The following is an 18425-nucleotide window of genomic DNA, read 5'->3' as shown; positions in this document are numbered from 1 at the left end:
GCGGGGCCCGCCCGGCGGAACATGGCGCCTCCCCGGCCCTCGCAGGGCGGAAGTGACGCGCCGGCCGCGCGCCCCGGCAGGCGGTTGCGAGATGGCGGCGCCCGGGGCCGCCGTTACGGTCACCGTCACCTACAGTAAGGGCCGCGGGCTGCCGGGGGGGCGCCGGGCGGGCGGGATGGGGGCTGGAGACGGAGCCGGAACCGGAGCCAGGGGGCCGCCTCGGCCGGCCGCGTCTTCCTCTCCGTCCACCTGGGTCACCCGAGCGGCTCCAACAGAAAAGGGATAAAAAAAAAAAAAAAAAAAAGGGTCTTTCCGTTATTTTCCGTTATTTACCGTTGTTTTCCGTATCGGTGGGGTGGTGCGGGTGCAGCGGGAGGGTGCTGTGGGAGCGGGTGGCAGGGCTTGTGGTGGGCAGCGCGGCGTGTGAAGGCAGGTGCTGCCCGCGGGACCCTCGTCTTATTTCCTGCGTAAACTGAAGGGTTTTTGGTTAGGAAAAGGCGAGATTGCAAAAGAAAAGAGTGGATTCTGGGGTCCCCAGCACATGGGGGCATGGAGCTACTGGGGCGAGTCCAGAGGAGGGCTCCTGGGATGATGAGGGGACTGGCTGAGGGAGCTGGGGCTGTTTGGCTTCAAAAAGAAAAGACTGAGGGGAGACCTCATCCATGTGTATAAATGTCTGAGGGGAGGGTGTGGAGAGCATGGAGCCGGGCTCTGTTCAGTGGTGCCCAGCGACAGGACGAGAGGCAACGGGCACAAACTGGAGCACAGGAGGTTCCGGCTCAATATGAGGGCACTTCTGTGCCGGGAGGGTGGCGGAGCACTGGGACAGGCTGCCCAGAGAGGCTGTGGGGTCTCCTTCTCTGGAGATATTCAAACCCCACCTGGATGCCATCCCGCACAGTGCTCTAGGTGATCCTGCTCAGCAAGGGGTTTGGACCAGATGATCTCCAGAGGTCCCTGCCAGCCTCGGCCATGCTGTAATTTTGTGATCAGCAATTGGGTGCTGATCTGGTGAAACGTTACTCAAAGGCATGCTGGAACATCTGAACATTTTTTTTCTGGAGAAAAGAAGTAGGAGGGGGGAGGTGAAAGTGGAAAGGAAGGTGTGATCGACTCTGCAAATACACATAGAAGGTGACTGCAAAAAGGTAACGGTAGCCTGGACTCCTTCAAAATACTGTGGTTAATGAAGTGGATTGAGGTTAGGCAGTAGGAGGAACACTGAGAATAGCAGAATATAAAATCAGTGGTATTTTCATCAGTGGTTTTGTTCACAAAACTTGAGAGTTATTTATGGGTTACTTTCTAGTCATTAGACAGTGAGCTCTGCTCCTGTCCTTTTTGCACAATGTTGGTGCCATTCTTTCCACCTTTAGAGCTTGTTGCTTATTTTTGTTTGCTCATTCCTGTTTTTGAACTGTTATGCTTGATCTATTATTTTGTGCAAATGTTTTCTTTATCACTTGGCAGTTTTATCTAAGCATTTTTGGTGGTGAGGGACTTTGCGGAATAATCTGTTTGGATCGTCATGATTCCTATGCTCATTCCTATGCCTTCAGAGAGCTCCATTTGATCTGGGAGGCTTACCAACAGCCTTATCTGAGTGTGCTTCTATCTTTCCAGTTATTACCTGGTAATTACTTTGCTATTAATAATTAACAAACAGTAGGCACACTTTATCTTGGACTTCATTTTCTGGTTGCTGTCAGGTGCTGTTACTACTTTGCACAGGCATTTTTATTAAAGTTGTATGTGTGTGAGGGTGAATGTCGGGAAAGATGGAAATAAAGGTTAGGAAAGAGCAACAGCAGATCCACATGCATCACTTCACAATCTGCAAGACATTGAATTGATGCTGTGTGGGTTTTTTTTTGGTTTTTTTTTTTGAGATTTTGGAGATTTGCAGCAGTCACCATTTTAAATCAGTATTTTCACTTACTGATACAAAGGATAAGCTATGATATCTTGTGCTACAGTCTGCCCAAAGTGGTGCTCACAATTTGTTGTTAAAGCAGTTTCTATTATTAGGCAAACTTCAGCTATTCTCTTCTCCATTTACTGTTTTCTTTTTTCTTTTAAGTTTTTTCTTTTTTTTTTTTTCTTTTTTCTGTGTCTCAAAACAACCTTTTGAAATACACCAAGGTTAGGACTGAAATTTTCTTTTTTTTTTTTTATTGTTGTTAGTGTTTTTTCTTTTTAACTGAGCAAATTGGGAAGGTCTGTTTATGGCAAATGTATCAGGGAGAGTTGGTATAGTGTTATTTTGAAGTTAAAACCATTTAAAAATACTGTTGGGAGTTTGCAAGCTTTTACGGCCTCAGCGTAGCTTGTCGTGTGACTGTGGCAGACGGGAACATTTTAAAATCGATGTTTCTAGCACTCCGCTTTGCAAAAGATTAATGCGCTTAAAAATTAGTGGTGTAAGAATAGTTTTCCTTCTGGTATTTGTTCCGGAGCTTTCTCTTCCTGTGAACTAAAGAAATGCCTGTCTTAATTTCCCTTGCAGCCAGTGGTGGCTGATTCCTGTGGGTGCTTTCAGATTGACAGACCTTAAATGTGTGGGAGCAGAGGTTATGGATCAGTTGCGATGCAGAGATTAATTGACATATTCCTTTCTTCTAAGAAATTCCTGCTGTTTGCGTGCTAGTAATTTTAGGGAGGTTGAGTAGGAGGAACCGTTAGCAGAAGGTGAGAGTGTATTGGGTTTGGTAGCAGGGGGCTGCAGGGGCGGCTTCTGTGAGCAGAGCCCAGCAGCTGCCCCATGTCAGAGCAGAGCCAGCTCCAGACGGCTCTAAAAGGGAACCAGGCAGGCAGCAGCAGTTCCCCTGCAGAGAGGCCACTGGTGGAGCAGGCTGTCCCCCTGCAGCCCATGGGTGCCCCATGGAGCAGATGTCCACACTGCAGCCCCCCCGTGGGTGGAGGAGCCCCCGGTGGAGCAGGTGGATGTGGCCTGGAGGAGGCTGCGGCCCATGGAGAGCCCCCGCAGGAGCAGAGGGTCTGGGGGGAGCTGCCGCCCAGCCGTGGGGGACCCGTGCTGGAGCAGTTTGCTCCTGGGGGATGGATGGATGGACCCTGTGGGACAGAGCCATGTGGGAGCAGTGCTTGAGGAGCTGCTGCCTGTGGGCAGCCCGTGTGGGATCAGCTGGGGAAGGACGGCATCCCGTGGGAGGGACCCCACGGGGAGCAGGGGCAGGGAGGGACCGAGAAGGAGCGGCGGAGACCGAGCATCAGGGACTGACCGCAGCCCCCATTCTCTTGCACTGCTTGTGGGAATGGAGGTAGAAGAGGGTGGTTGGGGGAAAGTGGTTTTAGTTTGTTTTTTGTTTCTCACTTCTCTAGTTTGATAGTAATAGGTAATACATTTTATTAATCTCCGTGTGCTGAGTCTGTTTTACTCATGACAATAATTATTGAGTGTTCTCAGTGTCCTTATCTCTACCCTTGAGCCATTTTCATCATATTTTCTCCCCATTTTCCTTTGAGGATGGGGAGTGAGAGAGTGCCTGTGGTGGAGTTCAGCTGCCCATCTGGGTAAAATCACCACAGACTTCTCAAGTCTGGATGAGACTTCTCAAGACGGCTAAGGCTGCTTATCAGCAATATTTTGGGCAGAAGTAGTCTTTGGACTATGAGAACTTGCTTCACGTGTATTAGGACTGGGGAACAAAGGTAGCATCAATTGTTTCGGATTCCCCAAGACTTACACCATTGGAAGTTCCTATAACTAGGAAGTGAAACAGATCATAAAGTTGTGGACTTTCATGCTTTAGCTTCTGGGTTATCTAGGTCATATGCTCTGTTAAAAAGAAATGGAGAATAATGTATAGCAGGATCGTTATGCTGGTAGGATGCTCCTGACCCAACTCTTCGGGTTATTAGAAAGGAAAAGAAAGTTTTCAGCGGAAGTAAGTCACTCTAAGAGGAAGAAAATACATTAGAAAGTTTCAGGAGAATAGTGGTAGTTGTGACATTAAGGGGTATGATTTACTGCTGGGACTTGGTAGGTCAGGTAGATGGCTGGATCTTGAAGGTCTTTTCCAACCTAGATGATTCTGTGAATCCTGTCATTTAAAATTAAGTTTATATGAGGGAGTCGCTGACTTGAGAATTTTCTGTGTTAATGGAAACAATTATTAGAAACTGATTCCCTATGATATTTTGATATTTTCCAGGTAATGGTAAGTATTACTCTTTTGTTGTTCTCATTTGTTTTGTTTTGTTTTTTGTTAGGCAATGAAAAACACAGTATTCAGGTTGCTTCACCACAGGAAGATAGTGAACCTACACTACAAGACATGGCTCTACTTATTGAACAAGTCACTGGTGTCCCAGTTCCTTTTCAGAAACTTATATACAAAGGTAACTTGTAAATCTGTCAGTGTTTCTTATAGATGTTTCATTGTAGTAGCTTTCAGGTGTCCATGTTTTGAATGTCTTTAAAAAGACGTTCTTATGTCACTAACTGTAATTAATATTATTTTAACTATTTTTTTCCTCTCTCCCTTTCTGTTTAGGAAAGTCTCTGAAAGAATTGGAACAACCATTGTCAGCACTTGGTGTTAAAAACGGTTGCAAAGTCATGTTGATTGGAAAAAGGGTTGGTGTTATTTCAGAATTGCGTTGTTTGTGCATTATCCTATTTCCTGTTATTTAGCCTCTGAACACAGACACTGCTTACAGCATAAAACTAATCTTGTTCACCTGCCCACAAAGCTGAGTTCATTCTCACATTGTACTGCAAATAAGTCTGCAGCTTGTACAGCTCTACATTTCTGAAATTACATTATTGACAGACTTCTGCCTAACGTTACTTCTGACTGCTCCTGAACCTCCTATTTTTCTGGTGGGGAAAAAAAAAAAGCTGTTGCTACTGATCCTGCTGAGTTATTTCTAGTGAAATGACTTGTGACTGGCTTTGCCAAGTGGAGTATGAGGTTGTATCACCTGATACCAAGTTACCTCTACTTACAAAATAGTAAAATAACAAGGGAAAAACTGTTTGCACTTTTGTTTTTCACTTCAAATTTGTATCCTTTAATGTGTTTATAAACATTGCCACTTTAACTGTATTTGTTAGTAAGCTTGGAGAAAAGCTTATTTGATAGGCACTAAATTATGAAAAGGAAAACCACAGTGCAGTACATGGTTTAAGTCAACAAAAGCCTTTATGTCTCTCTCACCACTGTTGCTGCTCTTCAGCTGCATAGCGACTCTTTGTTCAGTAGTTGTGGATATTTTCCTTTTCAATACACAGAACAGTCCAGAAGAAGAGGCTGAATTAAAGAAGTTAAAAGATCTGGAGAAGTCAGTGGAGCAAATAGCTAATAAGTTAGAGGAAGTTAATAAAGAGTTCACAAGTATCCAGAAGGTATGCTGGATTTTTGTCGTTTTATATCTTTACAAAACTGTTTTGTAGGTATATATTTAAATAATAAAAACAAACAACAAAAAAAAAAACCATACACAATCTTCTAAACGTTTTGTGTAGTAAGTAATAGGCTGTCCCTCTTAGCTGTTGAATAATAATGTAATTGTAAAAATATTTTATCATAGAATAATTTTTTTTCTGAATTTCAAATGCCATTTTTGAGTTTCCAAAATGGATAAATGTATGGCACTGTAAAAAAGTAAATATTGTTGCATATTGAATAAATGATATTTTGTAGATCTAGAAAAACAGAAAGGATTATACCAGAGCTCAAAGAAGAATACCTCTTACTTTGAGTTTTGTTTAATCTCTTAACGAGTAAGATCTGCTAGGCTTCCTTGATTGTACAGAGTAATTGAATAAAGATCAAGATTGGAGTCCCCTTTGTACTTGAAACTACCAAAATGGTAGGTCTTGTTTTGATGTGGCATGTTGAGAGATGTTTTTTCCAAGCTGATCATTCAGTAAGGTGTGGAATTTTGTTTTTCCTGCCCTCTTTTTTCCTTACCAGGGATTTTTGGCAAAGGATCTGCAAGCAGAAGCTCTAAAACAGCTTGACAAGAGGATAAAAGGAACTGCAGAGCAGTTCATGAAGATCCTAGAGCAGATTGATGCCATTGTAAGTAAATAACAGCAGAAAAGGATCAAATCCCAACAGAATTTTAGGAAGATATATTTCTTCTAATTTATTTAATACTTTAAAATGCTAACAATTTTATTTTGGCTTTGAAAACTAGTTAATTGGTTTGCTCATTCTTTTCTTAATATCCAGCTCTTGCCCCTGTATGTCTCCAAAAGTCTACTTGGCAACATCTGTTTCTAAATGGTGACATTAATGCCTGTGTATGCATCCCCATTCTACAGAAGAGCTTCATTTGAGGCAGCAGCCTGCCAGGACTACATGAAATTGGGTATCCTTTACTTAAGTTTTACCCTTTTAGTTTGTCTTGGCAAACTTTAACATTAAACTTCATGGTAACAGTAAAGGTCTGGAAAAAAAAAACAAAACATCTCAAGCACACTGTTTGCTATATTGCATAAGGAGAAGGCGGTTGTGAAGACTGAATAATTTTCTGGTCAGTTGTATACGGACTGACAGTACTTTAGTTCAAGGTGCCTGCATATTGAGGACTAAATTCTTTCTTTGGAATGTGTATCCAAAGTGAATCCAAGGTGTGTCCAAGTGCTTCACAGTCATTAATGGATCATAACCTTACAGCATCTTCCCAGAGTACAGTGTGTCTGCCTGTATCGTGCAGGAACTGAAAGCTAGGTGAGAATGAGGAATTTGTGCAGAGATGTATGGAAGATTGTGGCAGCTGGGGTATTTTGTCATTCTGTTTTCGTGCTTGCTGGGTCACTGTCTGCAACTTCATTATATCATTCTTTCGCGTATCACAATCATAACCTTCTGCTCTAAAGCAAAACAAGGCTGCTTTTCTGTAGTTTTGCATGCCTTTGCAGTGACACTTTATGGGTTTATATCAGAAAGATTCCATGCAAATGCCTATAGCTGGTGAACCAAAGGAATTTGAATGGACAGATGTTTTGAAAAAACTCAGCAGCAAACCATGGAGTAATAATTATAAATGGCTGTCTGCAGATGCTATACAACATGGATGTTCCTAGGATTTTTGTAGAGCTCGTCAACTTAAGTTTCTTCTTTCATATTGTTCCTTTTGAGTGGATAAATTAGCCTTTGCTGGTTGTTTTAGTTAACAGTTCTTAAATATATTTTTTAATTTTAATTATAATATACTGAGTATTTTAAATTCTTATTTCAATTTCCATTTCTGCCTCATATAAAGGAAAATATGTTGCTGTAAAACGTAGGCTTCATATAACTGATTCCCTGTTTGAAGTAGCAGATTTACTATGTGTTGTCATCAGATTATTGCTATTTTAACATCTCTTTCATGTGGATGGGATTAATGCATATTCCTGAGCCCTTCAATTTTTGGTACTATGTCCTATTTAGAAGAAAGTCAGCACTTGGTTTATAGTTCTGGGAGGAGGCAGGCAGCCTCGAAAAATCCTCTTCACTGCTTCCTAGTTAACCCAAACTAAATTTCCTCTGTTAACTTTTGATTTTCATATTTCTTCCCTGGCTTAAATAGAAAGTGTGCTATTATCTATCATTTTATCCCTCGTCCTGTATTATCTAGAGTATTTTGGGTTTCCAGGTTTAGTACAAGATTTTAGAAGTCTTACAGACATCTTTAAGTTTAGGAATTAGTGGAGTCCCTGTTCCTCAGTTTTATTTGAGCTGAACAGCCAGAGCTAAAACTAATTATGACTGATAGCTTTTCATATTTGTAATAGTTGTTTGTTACTTCTAGTGAAGAACCTATAAGAGCGTATGGCATTGATAAACATCACATTTTTAAAGCAAGAAATACAAGTGAGGCTTTTCACAGCAGTGAATGAAGCTATGTTATACATACCAAACTTTGTATTTATTTGTGTTAGCATACAAAGACAGTGTTTTTGGTCATGAAAACTGAACTTCTGAGAAACTGCTGTGAAATCTTGCAGATAAGTATGGTTGAATGGAACCTTTCCATAAAATGCAGCCATTCAGTGTACTGATCCTACAGCACATCAGGCTACCAACTTTATGAGGTATTCCTTAGCTTTACTGTAGTTGTGCAGCCTGCAGAGGTAGCAGCACAAAATGGTAATGAGATATGGATAATAAATGGGCTCTGCTGAGGGGAAGGGGCATGGTTAAAAGTGATAAACAGAAATTCAAAGCAGAAAAGTGTCTAACTTCCCTGAAGTAGTTTATCTGTATCTCAGAATTGTTTTATATGGTATTCAAAACAAAACAACAAAAAGAAACAGAGATTGAGTGAACTATTTTCTGGTAACACAGAAGCATGGATAAACTGTAGAAAGGAAACAGACCAGCAACTCACTTGGTAAATGTTGCAGTTTTCTTTCCTTGGCAGAATTGTTGTGAAAGTTCTTTAAATTGTCTTGGCCATCATACAGGTTTTTGATTGATCCAAACAACCTAGTTCGATACAAAATGAGCTTTGTGTGATTACAGAGAGCTAAGGCTGAGGAAGTCTGCATGTTGTTTTCTGTATTCTAGGGGTGTTGCCCTCTTACTGTTAGGATGTAAGCTCTTTAATTAGACAAGCTTAGTTTGGAACTAATACTTTTTACCAGGCTCCATTTCTTTATGAAATATGAATTTAAAAGTGCACAGTTAGGAAGTGACAGTCATACAGTATTGGAGTGAGAAAAAATATGGTGTCATCACTGCCAAAAGAGTGTAAGTGCAGTCTTGAAGGGATGCCTCTGGGTAGAGTAGCTGTAACTTAAACATCTTAACATTAAACATTCGTTTAAAACGGCTACTGCTTCTACAGAACAGGTGGATGGATCTTGTAAGTATCTTAACACATTTTTGAAGGCAGTTGGGCCTTTCTATAAGCCACATTTTTTTGATTTTTTTTTTTCAGGAGGAATACTAATTCAGGTGAGTTCAGCAGTTGAAGATTTATCTGTGTGCATCAACAGAAATGCATTTATTTCAGCAGCTAAAGCGTTTGGTCAAGGAGTAAAAGTCAAATCACAATACTTACTGCAAATCTCTGCAAGCAGAACATAGAAAATGCTTGACTTAATCACAGTTCTTAAAAAAAAAAAAACACAAATGAATACTGCAATCTGAATGATGACTTTGTTCTCATTATTCCTTATTAAATGGCAGATGTGGAATCTGGAAAGATGACATTGCAGAGAACATAGTGCTCTGAAAACAGAAAAAATCTTTCTGTTCTGAAATACAAGTCACTCATTTTGCTTGCATAAATTAACAGCAAATCTTCTGTCAGACTGAATGTGTTTGTACTGAGGACATGGATAATGTTAGTTACTCAAAGTTGTATTTAGGTGGCCCATCCCCCTTGAGGAATTTTTGGATTACAATTCCTCTGTAAAACTTAAATTACTGTGCTGTTCTGAAGAAGCTTTTTTCCACTATCTCCTTGTCACTGCCAATACTAAATGAATGTTTTGAAGATTAAAAGAAGGAAATACTCTGAAACTAACGTGCTGTTAGCAAACAATTCCCCAGCTTCTGTAAAGTTCTGTCACTTACTCTTGGAGTGATAAGAACTTACTACTAAATCTTCTCATGTGTTTGGATAAACAAACATTGGATAAGCTTTTCATGATGATAATGCTTAAATCTTTTAGTATGAATCAGAAGCATGCCATTTAATACCTACTTTTAAAGAAGCTGCTAAGGTGTTGCATTGTCGACATGATGTGCTTACCTAATTTACCAATTTACTTAATGATAAATAAATATTTAATGATAAATTATAATAATAATAACCTACTGAAATACAGTGTATTGTTTTGGGGTTTTAAAAAAAATTAAGGAAAAAAACATTGCTGGCATTCTCTCTAACAAAAATCCTTATTTGCAACTGATTAGCATTGGTGATGTGTGGTAATTCTTTTAAAAATTATTTTTAAGCAATTTGATAACAGAAAATAAGAAGGGTTCTAGCTATTATTGCTAATGACTGCTAGCGTAGGAGATTTCCTTTCCTTCCTTCCCTCTCTCTCTCAAGAATGGTGTCACTTTGGTTCTACTGTGATAGCCATAAGTGATAAATTTAACTAGCATTTGCTTTGTGTAGTGATTGATTACACTGCTATAAAGTGTTTTTTTGGCATCGAATATTTCCTTCTGGGCTCTCTAATTTGGCAAATAAGAAACCAAAGAGGAGAGCAGAGATGTAGTGGTTATACTAGCCTATAAAATTGTTATTGGAAGTGCTTCTCGAGCAAAGGGAACTTGTGTAGAGCTGAGGTGATGTTCTTTGGCAAAGGGAGTTGTTTTCTTGGGAGACAGGCTGGGAGAAGGCAAAAAATGAGGAGAGAGACTGTGTTTTGTAAGAAGCAGCGCTCAGGAGAGAGAAATGCTGGGTCCTTAGTTAAAAAGAGAGAATAGGGAGGATGTAGAGATAGGAAAGTGCACAAACATGGATTTATTGCAGTGTAAAGGGTGGTTGGTTGAAGAATCTTTTGTAAAGCGTGAGTGTTGCGCGTACAAAAGATGAAACTTTGTGGGTGTAATGTGTGCATTGACAGTGTGTCCTTTCCATGTGGCCACACGGGGAGAACTGTCTGAGAGATGTGGTTAAGAAATTCTCTATTTTGGGAGTGTCAGGTGGGAGATGAGCAGAGCCCAAGTCCCTCTCCGGGTGAATGGGATGAAGAACCTGTGCTGGGTTGAAGCCAGCACTGCAATCAGCTTTCGAAAGTTTAAGACCATACAGACCAAGGACTGAAAGACTCAAACAGGCATTTTTAAGAACATGCTGTGCAGTAGGAAGCTTTATACTAACCCAAAATACTGCCCTGCAAGCAATGGTAGCACTGGAAATGTAGATTTGGCAAAAGTTTTGCATAAGCACTGTCTAAGATTAAGCTGCTACTTTTTAAAATTTTAAATTAAACTTGATTTTAATTAAATATTGAAATGTTATTGTGACTTAAGGTTTATTGCCAGCTTCACCTGTTAAACCCTGAATAGTTGGACAACGTATTCCTGGAGAGGAGACGTAAGCTGACTAAGGTAAAACAGAGAGACCGTGAGATTTAATTTGATGTTAAAATTTATAAACTTTACTAATTTGATTGCAAAACGCCTTTAAGCAGCTTTATAAGTTAGTACATTTACGTCTTCCAAGTCTCTGTGAAGGGCTTGACAAGGTCACAACAAAACAAAAACACAGCTATGAGGGTATATAAGTAAATATAGGAGTTTGTATGCATAGATACAATTAAGAACAGTTTTGAAAAATGATGTCAAAAATATAAATAGTCCGAATATATTCTATACACTCGGACTTCAAAGGTTCCTTCAGTTACCAATATCTGTTTTTGAAACAGATTGTTTGATAGCCCAGGTAGAATTCCCTGTCTGCTAACAGACAGGGAACAGGGAAAGCTAACTTGGGCCTATTCTGATGATAGAAAACTGTTAATTTGCTATTTCAGGTGGTAGGAATACTTGCACAGGCCATAGTCTTTCAGAAAGTGCATCCTGAGATTAGTGCTCAGCAAAGGGAAACAGGTGATGCAACTGAGCTAGTGCATAATTTCATTTTGACTTTGATTATTAAGAAATTCCAAGTTGTGGAAAACTTCAAGGTATAGAAAAATTTCTGTGACAGTGTGATAACATCTTCATTTTCTGTTGAAAGTCAGCTATTAGTAATTATGTCTAACTGATCTTTGTTCTTTCAGGCTATTACATATATGTGGTCAAAGTAGTGTGCATCAAATACGCTCTTTATGTTAAATGTTTCTTGTGATTTTTTTTTTCTTTTAAAAAGTGAATTGTGTTGTTGAAAACAAAGAGAATTTATGTCTAAGATCCCTTACAATGCTTTATGCAACCTTGTAATATTTTCGTAACTTTTTTTTCTTTTTCCCTGAGACAGCTATGAATAGTCCAAAGGCCTTCATTTTTATTTGTGAACTAGAACTGGTGTTTGAAGAGTAGTCACCCACAGCTTTAAACTAACTTTTCAAATGTTTTCCTGTGTCTTTGGAGCATCCAGTTTCTGAAATAAAGCACGTAATAGAATCTTTTCACAACATCTTGCAGGAGGAGACATGCAGATTTAGCATGTTGCAGTGAGCAAGGGCTTCCTGTAGTACACAGTGCTAGAAAATACTTTGTGAAGAGCGATGTAGCTTCTTAAAATGAACAATTTAAATTTCTTGTGCCAGTAGTTAAAAGGAGTTGTCATTTTAGGCCATTTTTGAAAATGCAGTAACAGCTTGTGAACCTACCTTCTGCTGTAAATCCAAAGGAAATAAGGTGGCATTACACAAATGAAGAAAGTAACACACACACAACAGGCTTCTGTAGTAGAATTTACCTTGTGAAACTTGGAGTTAACCTGATAACTTACTTGCAAAGGTACTTCTTTCTCACAGAATAGGAGCATAAGGTTTTTAGGTAAGAATAATCATCTGTAGAGGTGTTTTGCTCGTTTCAGAAAAACACCATAAACCTGAGCATGCTTCCCCACTAACTCTTCAATTTAGCATCATTTCAAAAGGACAAAGCGTACAGCAATCACTCAGTTGACATACATTAATGTAGTGGGTGGAAGGAGTATGATGCAGTTTGAATCAAAGTAAAAGGAATGTCAGCATGTAACATGAAGAGATAGCAGAGGAGATCAGACATGATGCTTAGACTAGCAATGCCTGCGTTACTGATGATGTGCTCTAATAATAGCGAGTGATTGAGTTAATGTGTTTATAAGAAATAAATATATCTTCATAGCTCCTGAAAAAAATGAACGTGATGCTCAGCAGGAGTTACCATGTGACAAAAGCAGCGTATGAAGTCTATTGCTTTATGTTACCTAAAGACATGGTATAGATTTGCTAGGTCAGTTGTTTGCAGTCCACTTGCTGTATCCATCGTTTCTTTTAATTTATGACTTTCTTTTAAATTCTTTCTTGGGTAATCATCATCACTGAGCAGGCATGGCATTTCCAGGATGCCTGTTAAGAGGGCTCAGATCGTTCATACAGCCAAATTCTGCTCTATGTTTAGTATGTTCGCTTCAGCATTGAGCTACATCAACTTGTTTATTTTATTGCAGAATCTGCCAGAGAATTTCAGTGATTGCAAACTAAAAAAGAAAGGGTTGGTGAAAAGGGTTCAGGTGAGTTTTCCTCTTTTTTTTCTTCCTTCTCCATTAATGCTGAGCACTTGTGCCCTGAGAGTTGTTGAAAATGATAGCTGCTTATAGCTTAGATTTTTTGCTGTTTGTTCTTTCACAGATACGTCTTACGACATCTCTCTGAGTAGTGTTGAATAGCTTTATAAGGCAACATACAAAAATACAGAATTGCATAGTACATGCTATTTTCACACTAGATTTGTAGTTTACATTAGTAGTTCACCTTATAGCTGCCTGATGATGAAAAGTAATTCTGATAACTTGTAAAAAGAAGGGAAAAAAAAAAGGATAATTCCTTCTTTCATGTATCTCTGTGGTTGGGAGTAATGAACAAGTCCAGGATACAAAGGTGTATTCTAAGGGAGCTAGGAAACACCTTGCTAGAACTATTCTTTGGAAAATATGCTCACTATTGCAGTGTGCCAACTTTCTATAGATTGTAAGTCTCTAAAGTAAAATCTGTACAGAAGAGCAGCTCTGCTGGGGTTGGGGTTTTCCAGTTGTTTTTGCCATCTTATGGTGCTTTTAAAGACCCAGGTGTCTTCACGGGCCTTAGCCTGAAGGTTTGTTACCTAATACTGAAATTTATCCTCCAATCCTCCTCCTCCCCAGAACAAACTTCCATAAATGAATGGTAATGCTCACTCATATTACTCTTCTGATGGGTATTATGCTAGCATCAGTCACAGGTTAGACTCCCAAAAAATATTTGTGAATGTGCTTGCATTCATACGTATGAATTGAAAGGTTTGGTTTGGTATGAGCTTACTCTTTGGTATGAGGTGTACTCTTTGTATTCAGTTACAGAGGTAAGTTCAGTTAATGCAAATTGAAATGATGGTTTGCTGGCGTAGCTGTGTTTCACGGGGTTCTGGACACTTTTGATTCTGTATGCCTAACCCAAAATAGCAAACCTTTCTAAAAGCAGTATGGCCATAAACCTTAGAACTCCACTCTTGGATGAAGTTATTACAGAAATAAGTGCGGGTTTGTATAAGAACTGCTGTTAGAGCATAAAGCAGACTCTGCTGAGCAGAGATCAGAATTATCTATGTACTTTTATTGGCATAATGTTCTGCAGCTGTACATTATGATCCCTTTGAGGACTGCAAAAGAATCTAAGGGGTTTAAGACCAAACTATTCAAAAATAATTTATTTTTCGAGAGCAAGGAAATGATGGCAAGTTGTGCTTATTACTCTGAAGTATTCATGAAAGCAAGGTGGAACTATTAACTGTGTTCTGTTGCTAGCAATCACCCATATCTCCCAGAGATGGGAAGACAGAAGGAAAACACTCACAGCCAGAAGCTGGTTGTTACCACCTTAATTTTTTCATCCCTCAAGTCATTACAGAAGCAAGCTGATGTCAGCTCAGGGGATTGGTTGAAGAATGATCCAAGAGTGTAGTTGAGAAACATTTGCTTCATACAACAGACTGACGTTTCAGAGGGATGGAAGTTTATTAATCACTTTAACATGTGTAACAACAAATATCCAGTTTGACTATTAAGTCTAGTGCAGTTGTAGCAAAACTGAGTGCAAGAAATTTATAGATCATGGGAGAGTCTGCTTAGAATCTGTGGTGAGTATGTTGAACTTGGTCTAAAAGGATTTATTGGTGGAGGTAGGAAGCTTATTCTGCTGGGCACAGCACAGGCAAGGTAACCAGGGGCTGCTGGCTCTGAAGTGCTGTGTGTGTACTTAAGTTGCTGTACTTGTAAGAATTTGTGTGCAGGTTGTAAGAAATGCTTAAGGTACTGTGGAGTACCCTTTTTGGGAAAAAATGCCTTCTATCTTTACAGGCATGCTGGCTGTTTCTTGTGAAGACAAGGGTTCATGTTGTCCTGTAGTCTTGAGAAAGAGAGGAATCCGTGGTTTAATGATGGCTTGTTTTAGATTTGGCTGAGTAGGATTGTTACAGAACCGTGGCTACAGAAGCATGTGTTTTAGGAAGGAGTGTAAAATCACTAACTTGTCTGAACCTTTGTGATTGTTGATGCTGATTATGAACTTTTGAAGTAGTTCGGTGGCAGGACTGGTGAGGATGGGCAGCCCCCTTGTTGCTTTATCAAATACTATGTTTCTGTTGGATTCCAGGTAAACAAAATTGTTAATAGACCAATATCAGAACTGAACTCAAAGGCAGTCATCGGATTGGCATCTTCACGTTCATGATGGAAACTTGAGTTTCTGTTCGTATGAAGCAGCCTGCTATTGCTGTAGTTGCATCCCTGCTAACACTTGTTTGTTTCTTGTTCTCAGGCTTTTCTTGCCCAGTGTGATACCATTGAAGGAAATATCGGACAAGAAATGGACAAGCTACAGTCAAAGAATTTGGCACTGGTGGAATGAGGAGCATTACCCTACATAATTAGGAAACATAATTGCTCTGTGAGCAAGAAGAAAAGTTTGCTCTTTGTTTTGGAGCACATATTCAGCTTGTTTTTTTTCTTAAAGCTCAGTCTGTTAGACTGGTACTAGTCAATCATTTCTTGCTGGTTGTCTTGTTTGCCGCTTGGTTAGACCTATTATTTTGAAAAGAAAATCCTTCCTGAAGAATTGCAGAAGTAATCTTTGTGGTGAATTGTTACGTATCGTATGGACAATTGTTTACTTAACTATGTTACAACGTTTGCAATGATGGGCAATATTTTCTGATGTCTTTGAATTTATTACAGCTCAAATCAAAGAAGGTCTATAACCATACAAGTGCCATAAGTTGCAATTTTAGGGCTTCAGCTCGATGGGAAAAGGCAAACTGAGACAACATCTAGGAAAGTTCAACGTTGGACTGGTAGGCAGTTCAGAGCAATAAAAAAAAAAAACCTACACATTTGTATTTACTTAATGTTTGTATGCATTTATAAATATAAGAAAGCTTGACTATAAGGGAGTCGTACCTATTTTAGCCTTAAATTGTCAAAATAAATGGAATGTACTGTAACATGTATGGTACTTAATTTTGAGTGGTGCTTTAAGTTGTACTGAGCTCCTTGATACAGGTGTATGTTTTTTACATGGATTTCTGATTTACTGTATTTTTTTATAGCTTATTTTTATTGGTTGTTCCTTCTTGAGTTGTGGTAGAAAGTGAAATGAGATCACTTGTGCTGCTCAAACCTGAAGGGTTCCGTTAAAACAAGGTGTAACTAAGGGGCTATTTTAAAAGGTTCTTTTTCTACTTTTTTTTTCTGGTTTCAGTGAATTCATGATGCTAATGGAAAAAATGCAGTGCTTATTTCTAGTCTGTTAATGTAATTAGTGATTTTTGTAGGATTTTACAAGGTGACACAACTTTATTTTAGCAGTGCCATGTGACTGAAGTTACGTCTGATTCTCCCAGTCAGATATGTGCCAAGCTTAGCCTTCTCTGTTAGGTGAAAAATAAGCTTTTGCTGGAGACGGTGGCTTTCAGCGGGGGCAGCCAACTTTGTTTGCAGTTGTCAGTCATAGCTAACACCTCTAGTGGGAGTTGCTTTTTCCCTGCTGATTCTGATAGGTAAATCACTCATGTACACAGTATAGACTGTATGAAGCCAAATTTCTGTGAAAGAAAAAAAGAAAAAGAGCTCCTTCATCTCATGCCCTTGGATAGTGAGTTTTTTATCCATATAGGCAGTTATGGGGTTAGCTATCCTTACAAGGTAAAAACAGAAAACATGTAAAAAAAAAAAAAAAAGTTATAAATCTAAAAGTATTTGCTTGGTGTTTGTAATCAAAAGGACATTTTAGTGAAAAATGCCATTGGATGAATGAAGAAATAGCCGTGCATTAAAAAGGAACTTGCTCATTTAGAACTTGTATTCTAAAAATGCCTTTTGACCATACCAGAATGGAGTTGTCATATTCTTACTGTTAACCAGTTTCTGGAAGACTGTACTTTTTCCGTGTGAAACTGTTCTCAGCATCTGTGGAAGATATTAAGGTCTAAATTCCTTGTGAGCTTCCTTACCTTAAGCTAGGACATGATCAGGCTGTGTATTTTTTTTTCTAGGGCTGCTAGTCTGGTCATGTTCTATTTTCCCAGTTATTTTCCTATAACTTCAGGGTTACAAGGCAGAACAGTTGTAAACCACGTTTGTGAAGCCCTGGCTTCTTGCTGCTTCTGGGCCAGATTCAGCTGACTCTAAAACCACCAGCACCATTGTTGCTTGAATCAGGGGGATGCAAAATTAGCCACTTCCTTGTGATGGAAGGGATCCTCACCCTCTCAAATATGTGTGTGCTCCAACACATTGAAATTTCACAGGTACACGTCCATAAAGCAAAGAATTCTCTTCTGCTATCAAGAGAACTGGGAGCTGTGGTGATGGTTATAGGACTCTGTCCGTTTCTGCTGCTGATGATATTTTTCTCTTGGGTGATAACATGCTATTTTCTTCTGGATCCTTCCATCAATGGAAAAGGCTACTGACTTCAGCCACTTCCATCTCTCCTGCCCAGAAATTGCTGCTCTTGGAGGTGTGCTGGTGTGAGTACATCCTCAACCTGTCTCAATACCAGATGGGATAACCCAAAGATTTTACATAGCAGATCTTTTAATAACTTGCTACTTTGAGGCAAAAAAAGGATGATGACTCTCTCCCACCAGCACATCTGGATTCAGCAACGGGTGGTGGTTCTGAGCTGGAGACCCTCTATGGTCTAAGGTATGTTCCCACTGATTCTGCCACCTAGACATACCGTGATACCCAGCTTGCTGCTGGATCCATCCCCGTGCCCCCAGCTGCCCACCTCACCACCTCAGAAGGCAGACGAGTTGCTCACCTTGGCGCTGCTTAGCCTCTTGTCTTCCTGCGGTTGCTGTATTGCTTTGGCTCACCTCAGATTTGCCGTTCGGGCACAATGTCGTGCCATGAAGTTTGTCTTAGAAAATGGAAGTTGAGTCCCACAGCTCCCCGTTCTTCCCCAGCTCCCTCTAGGCCATGATGTGAGACATCCCCAGCCTGCCAACCCACGGGGCTGTGGAGCCATCAGCTGTGCGATGGCTGGCTCTGTGAGAACAGCAGAAAATAACTATTTTTTTGTACTTTTTGGTGAAATTCTCAGTGAGCAAGTTCTGGCAGTAATATTGTGAGCCTGGAGTAATGCTTCTTGGTTTGTGGGCTTTTGTTTGTTTGTTTGTTTTTTGATGATCAGTCATGGTTTGGGGTGGTATGCTTGACACCACGGAACTCGGGACTGGAGTTTTTAGTTAACTTATTTTATTGTACTATGGTAAATAATAAAATACAGAAAGTGCTCTGCTGCCCTTGGTCCT

At 39.8% G+C, this 18425-nt stretch overlaps 1 protein-coding gene across 5 annotated transcripts; it reads left to right on the top strand.

Annotated features, from left to right (window-relative positions):
* Window positions 1-69: 69 nt before the first annotated feature.
* Window positions 70-18413, top strand: BAG1 (BAG cochaperone 1). Of its 5 annotated transcripts, XR_014618239.1 has the most exons (9): window positions 70-134; window positions 4231-4359; window positions 4515-4597; window positions 5255-5368; window positions 5940-6047; window positions 6201-6339; window positions 6648-6701; window positions 13084-13146; window positions 15428-15463. XR_014618239.1 is itself a non-coding variant. In XM_084282552.1 (7 exons), the coding sequence occupies exons 1-7, from the start codon at window positions 92-94 to the stop codon at window positions 15515-15517; spliced, it is 630 nt and encodes a 209-aa protein (XP_084138678.1). In that variant the 5' UTR covers window positions 70-91; the 3' UTR covers window positions 15518-18413. The 5 variants fall into 5 exon arrangements, 2 of the variants coding, with proteins under 2 accessions (XP_084138678.1, XP_084138679.1); XR_014618238.1 differs by lacking the exons at window positions 6201-6339; window positions 6648-6701 and adding an exon at window positions 10953-11030 and having other exon boundaries at window positions 15428-15504; XR_014618240.1 differs by lacking the exons at window positions 6648-6701; window positions 15428-15463 and adding an exon at window positions 10965-11030 and having other exon boundaries at window positions 13084-13147.
* The last annotated feature ends 12 nt before the right edge of the window (window positions 18414-18425 follow it).

The sequence above is a fragment of the Netta rufina genome (assembly GCF_964035555.1).
Source record: "Netta rufina genome assembly, chromosome: 2".
Classification (NCBI taxonomy): domain Eukaryota; kingdom Metazoa; phylum Chordata; class Aves; order Anseriformes; family Anatidae; genus Netta; species Netta rufina.
The sequence above is the reverse complement of the archived record's forward strand: the minus strand, read 5'-3'. Positions and strand labels throughout refer to the sequence as shown.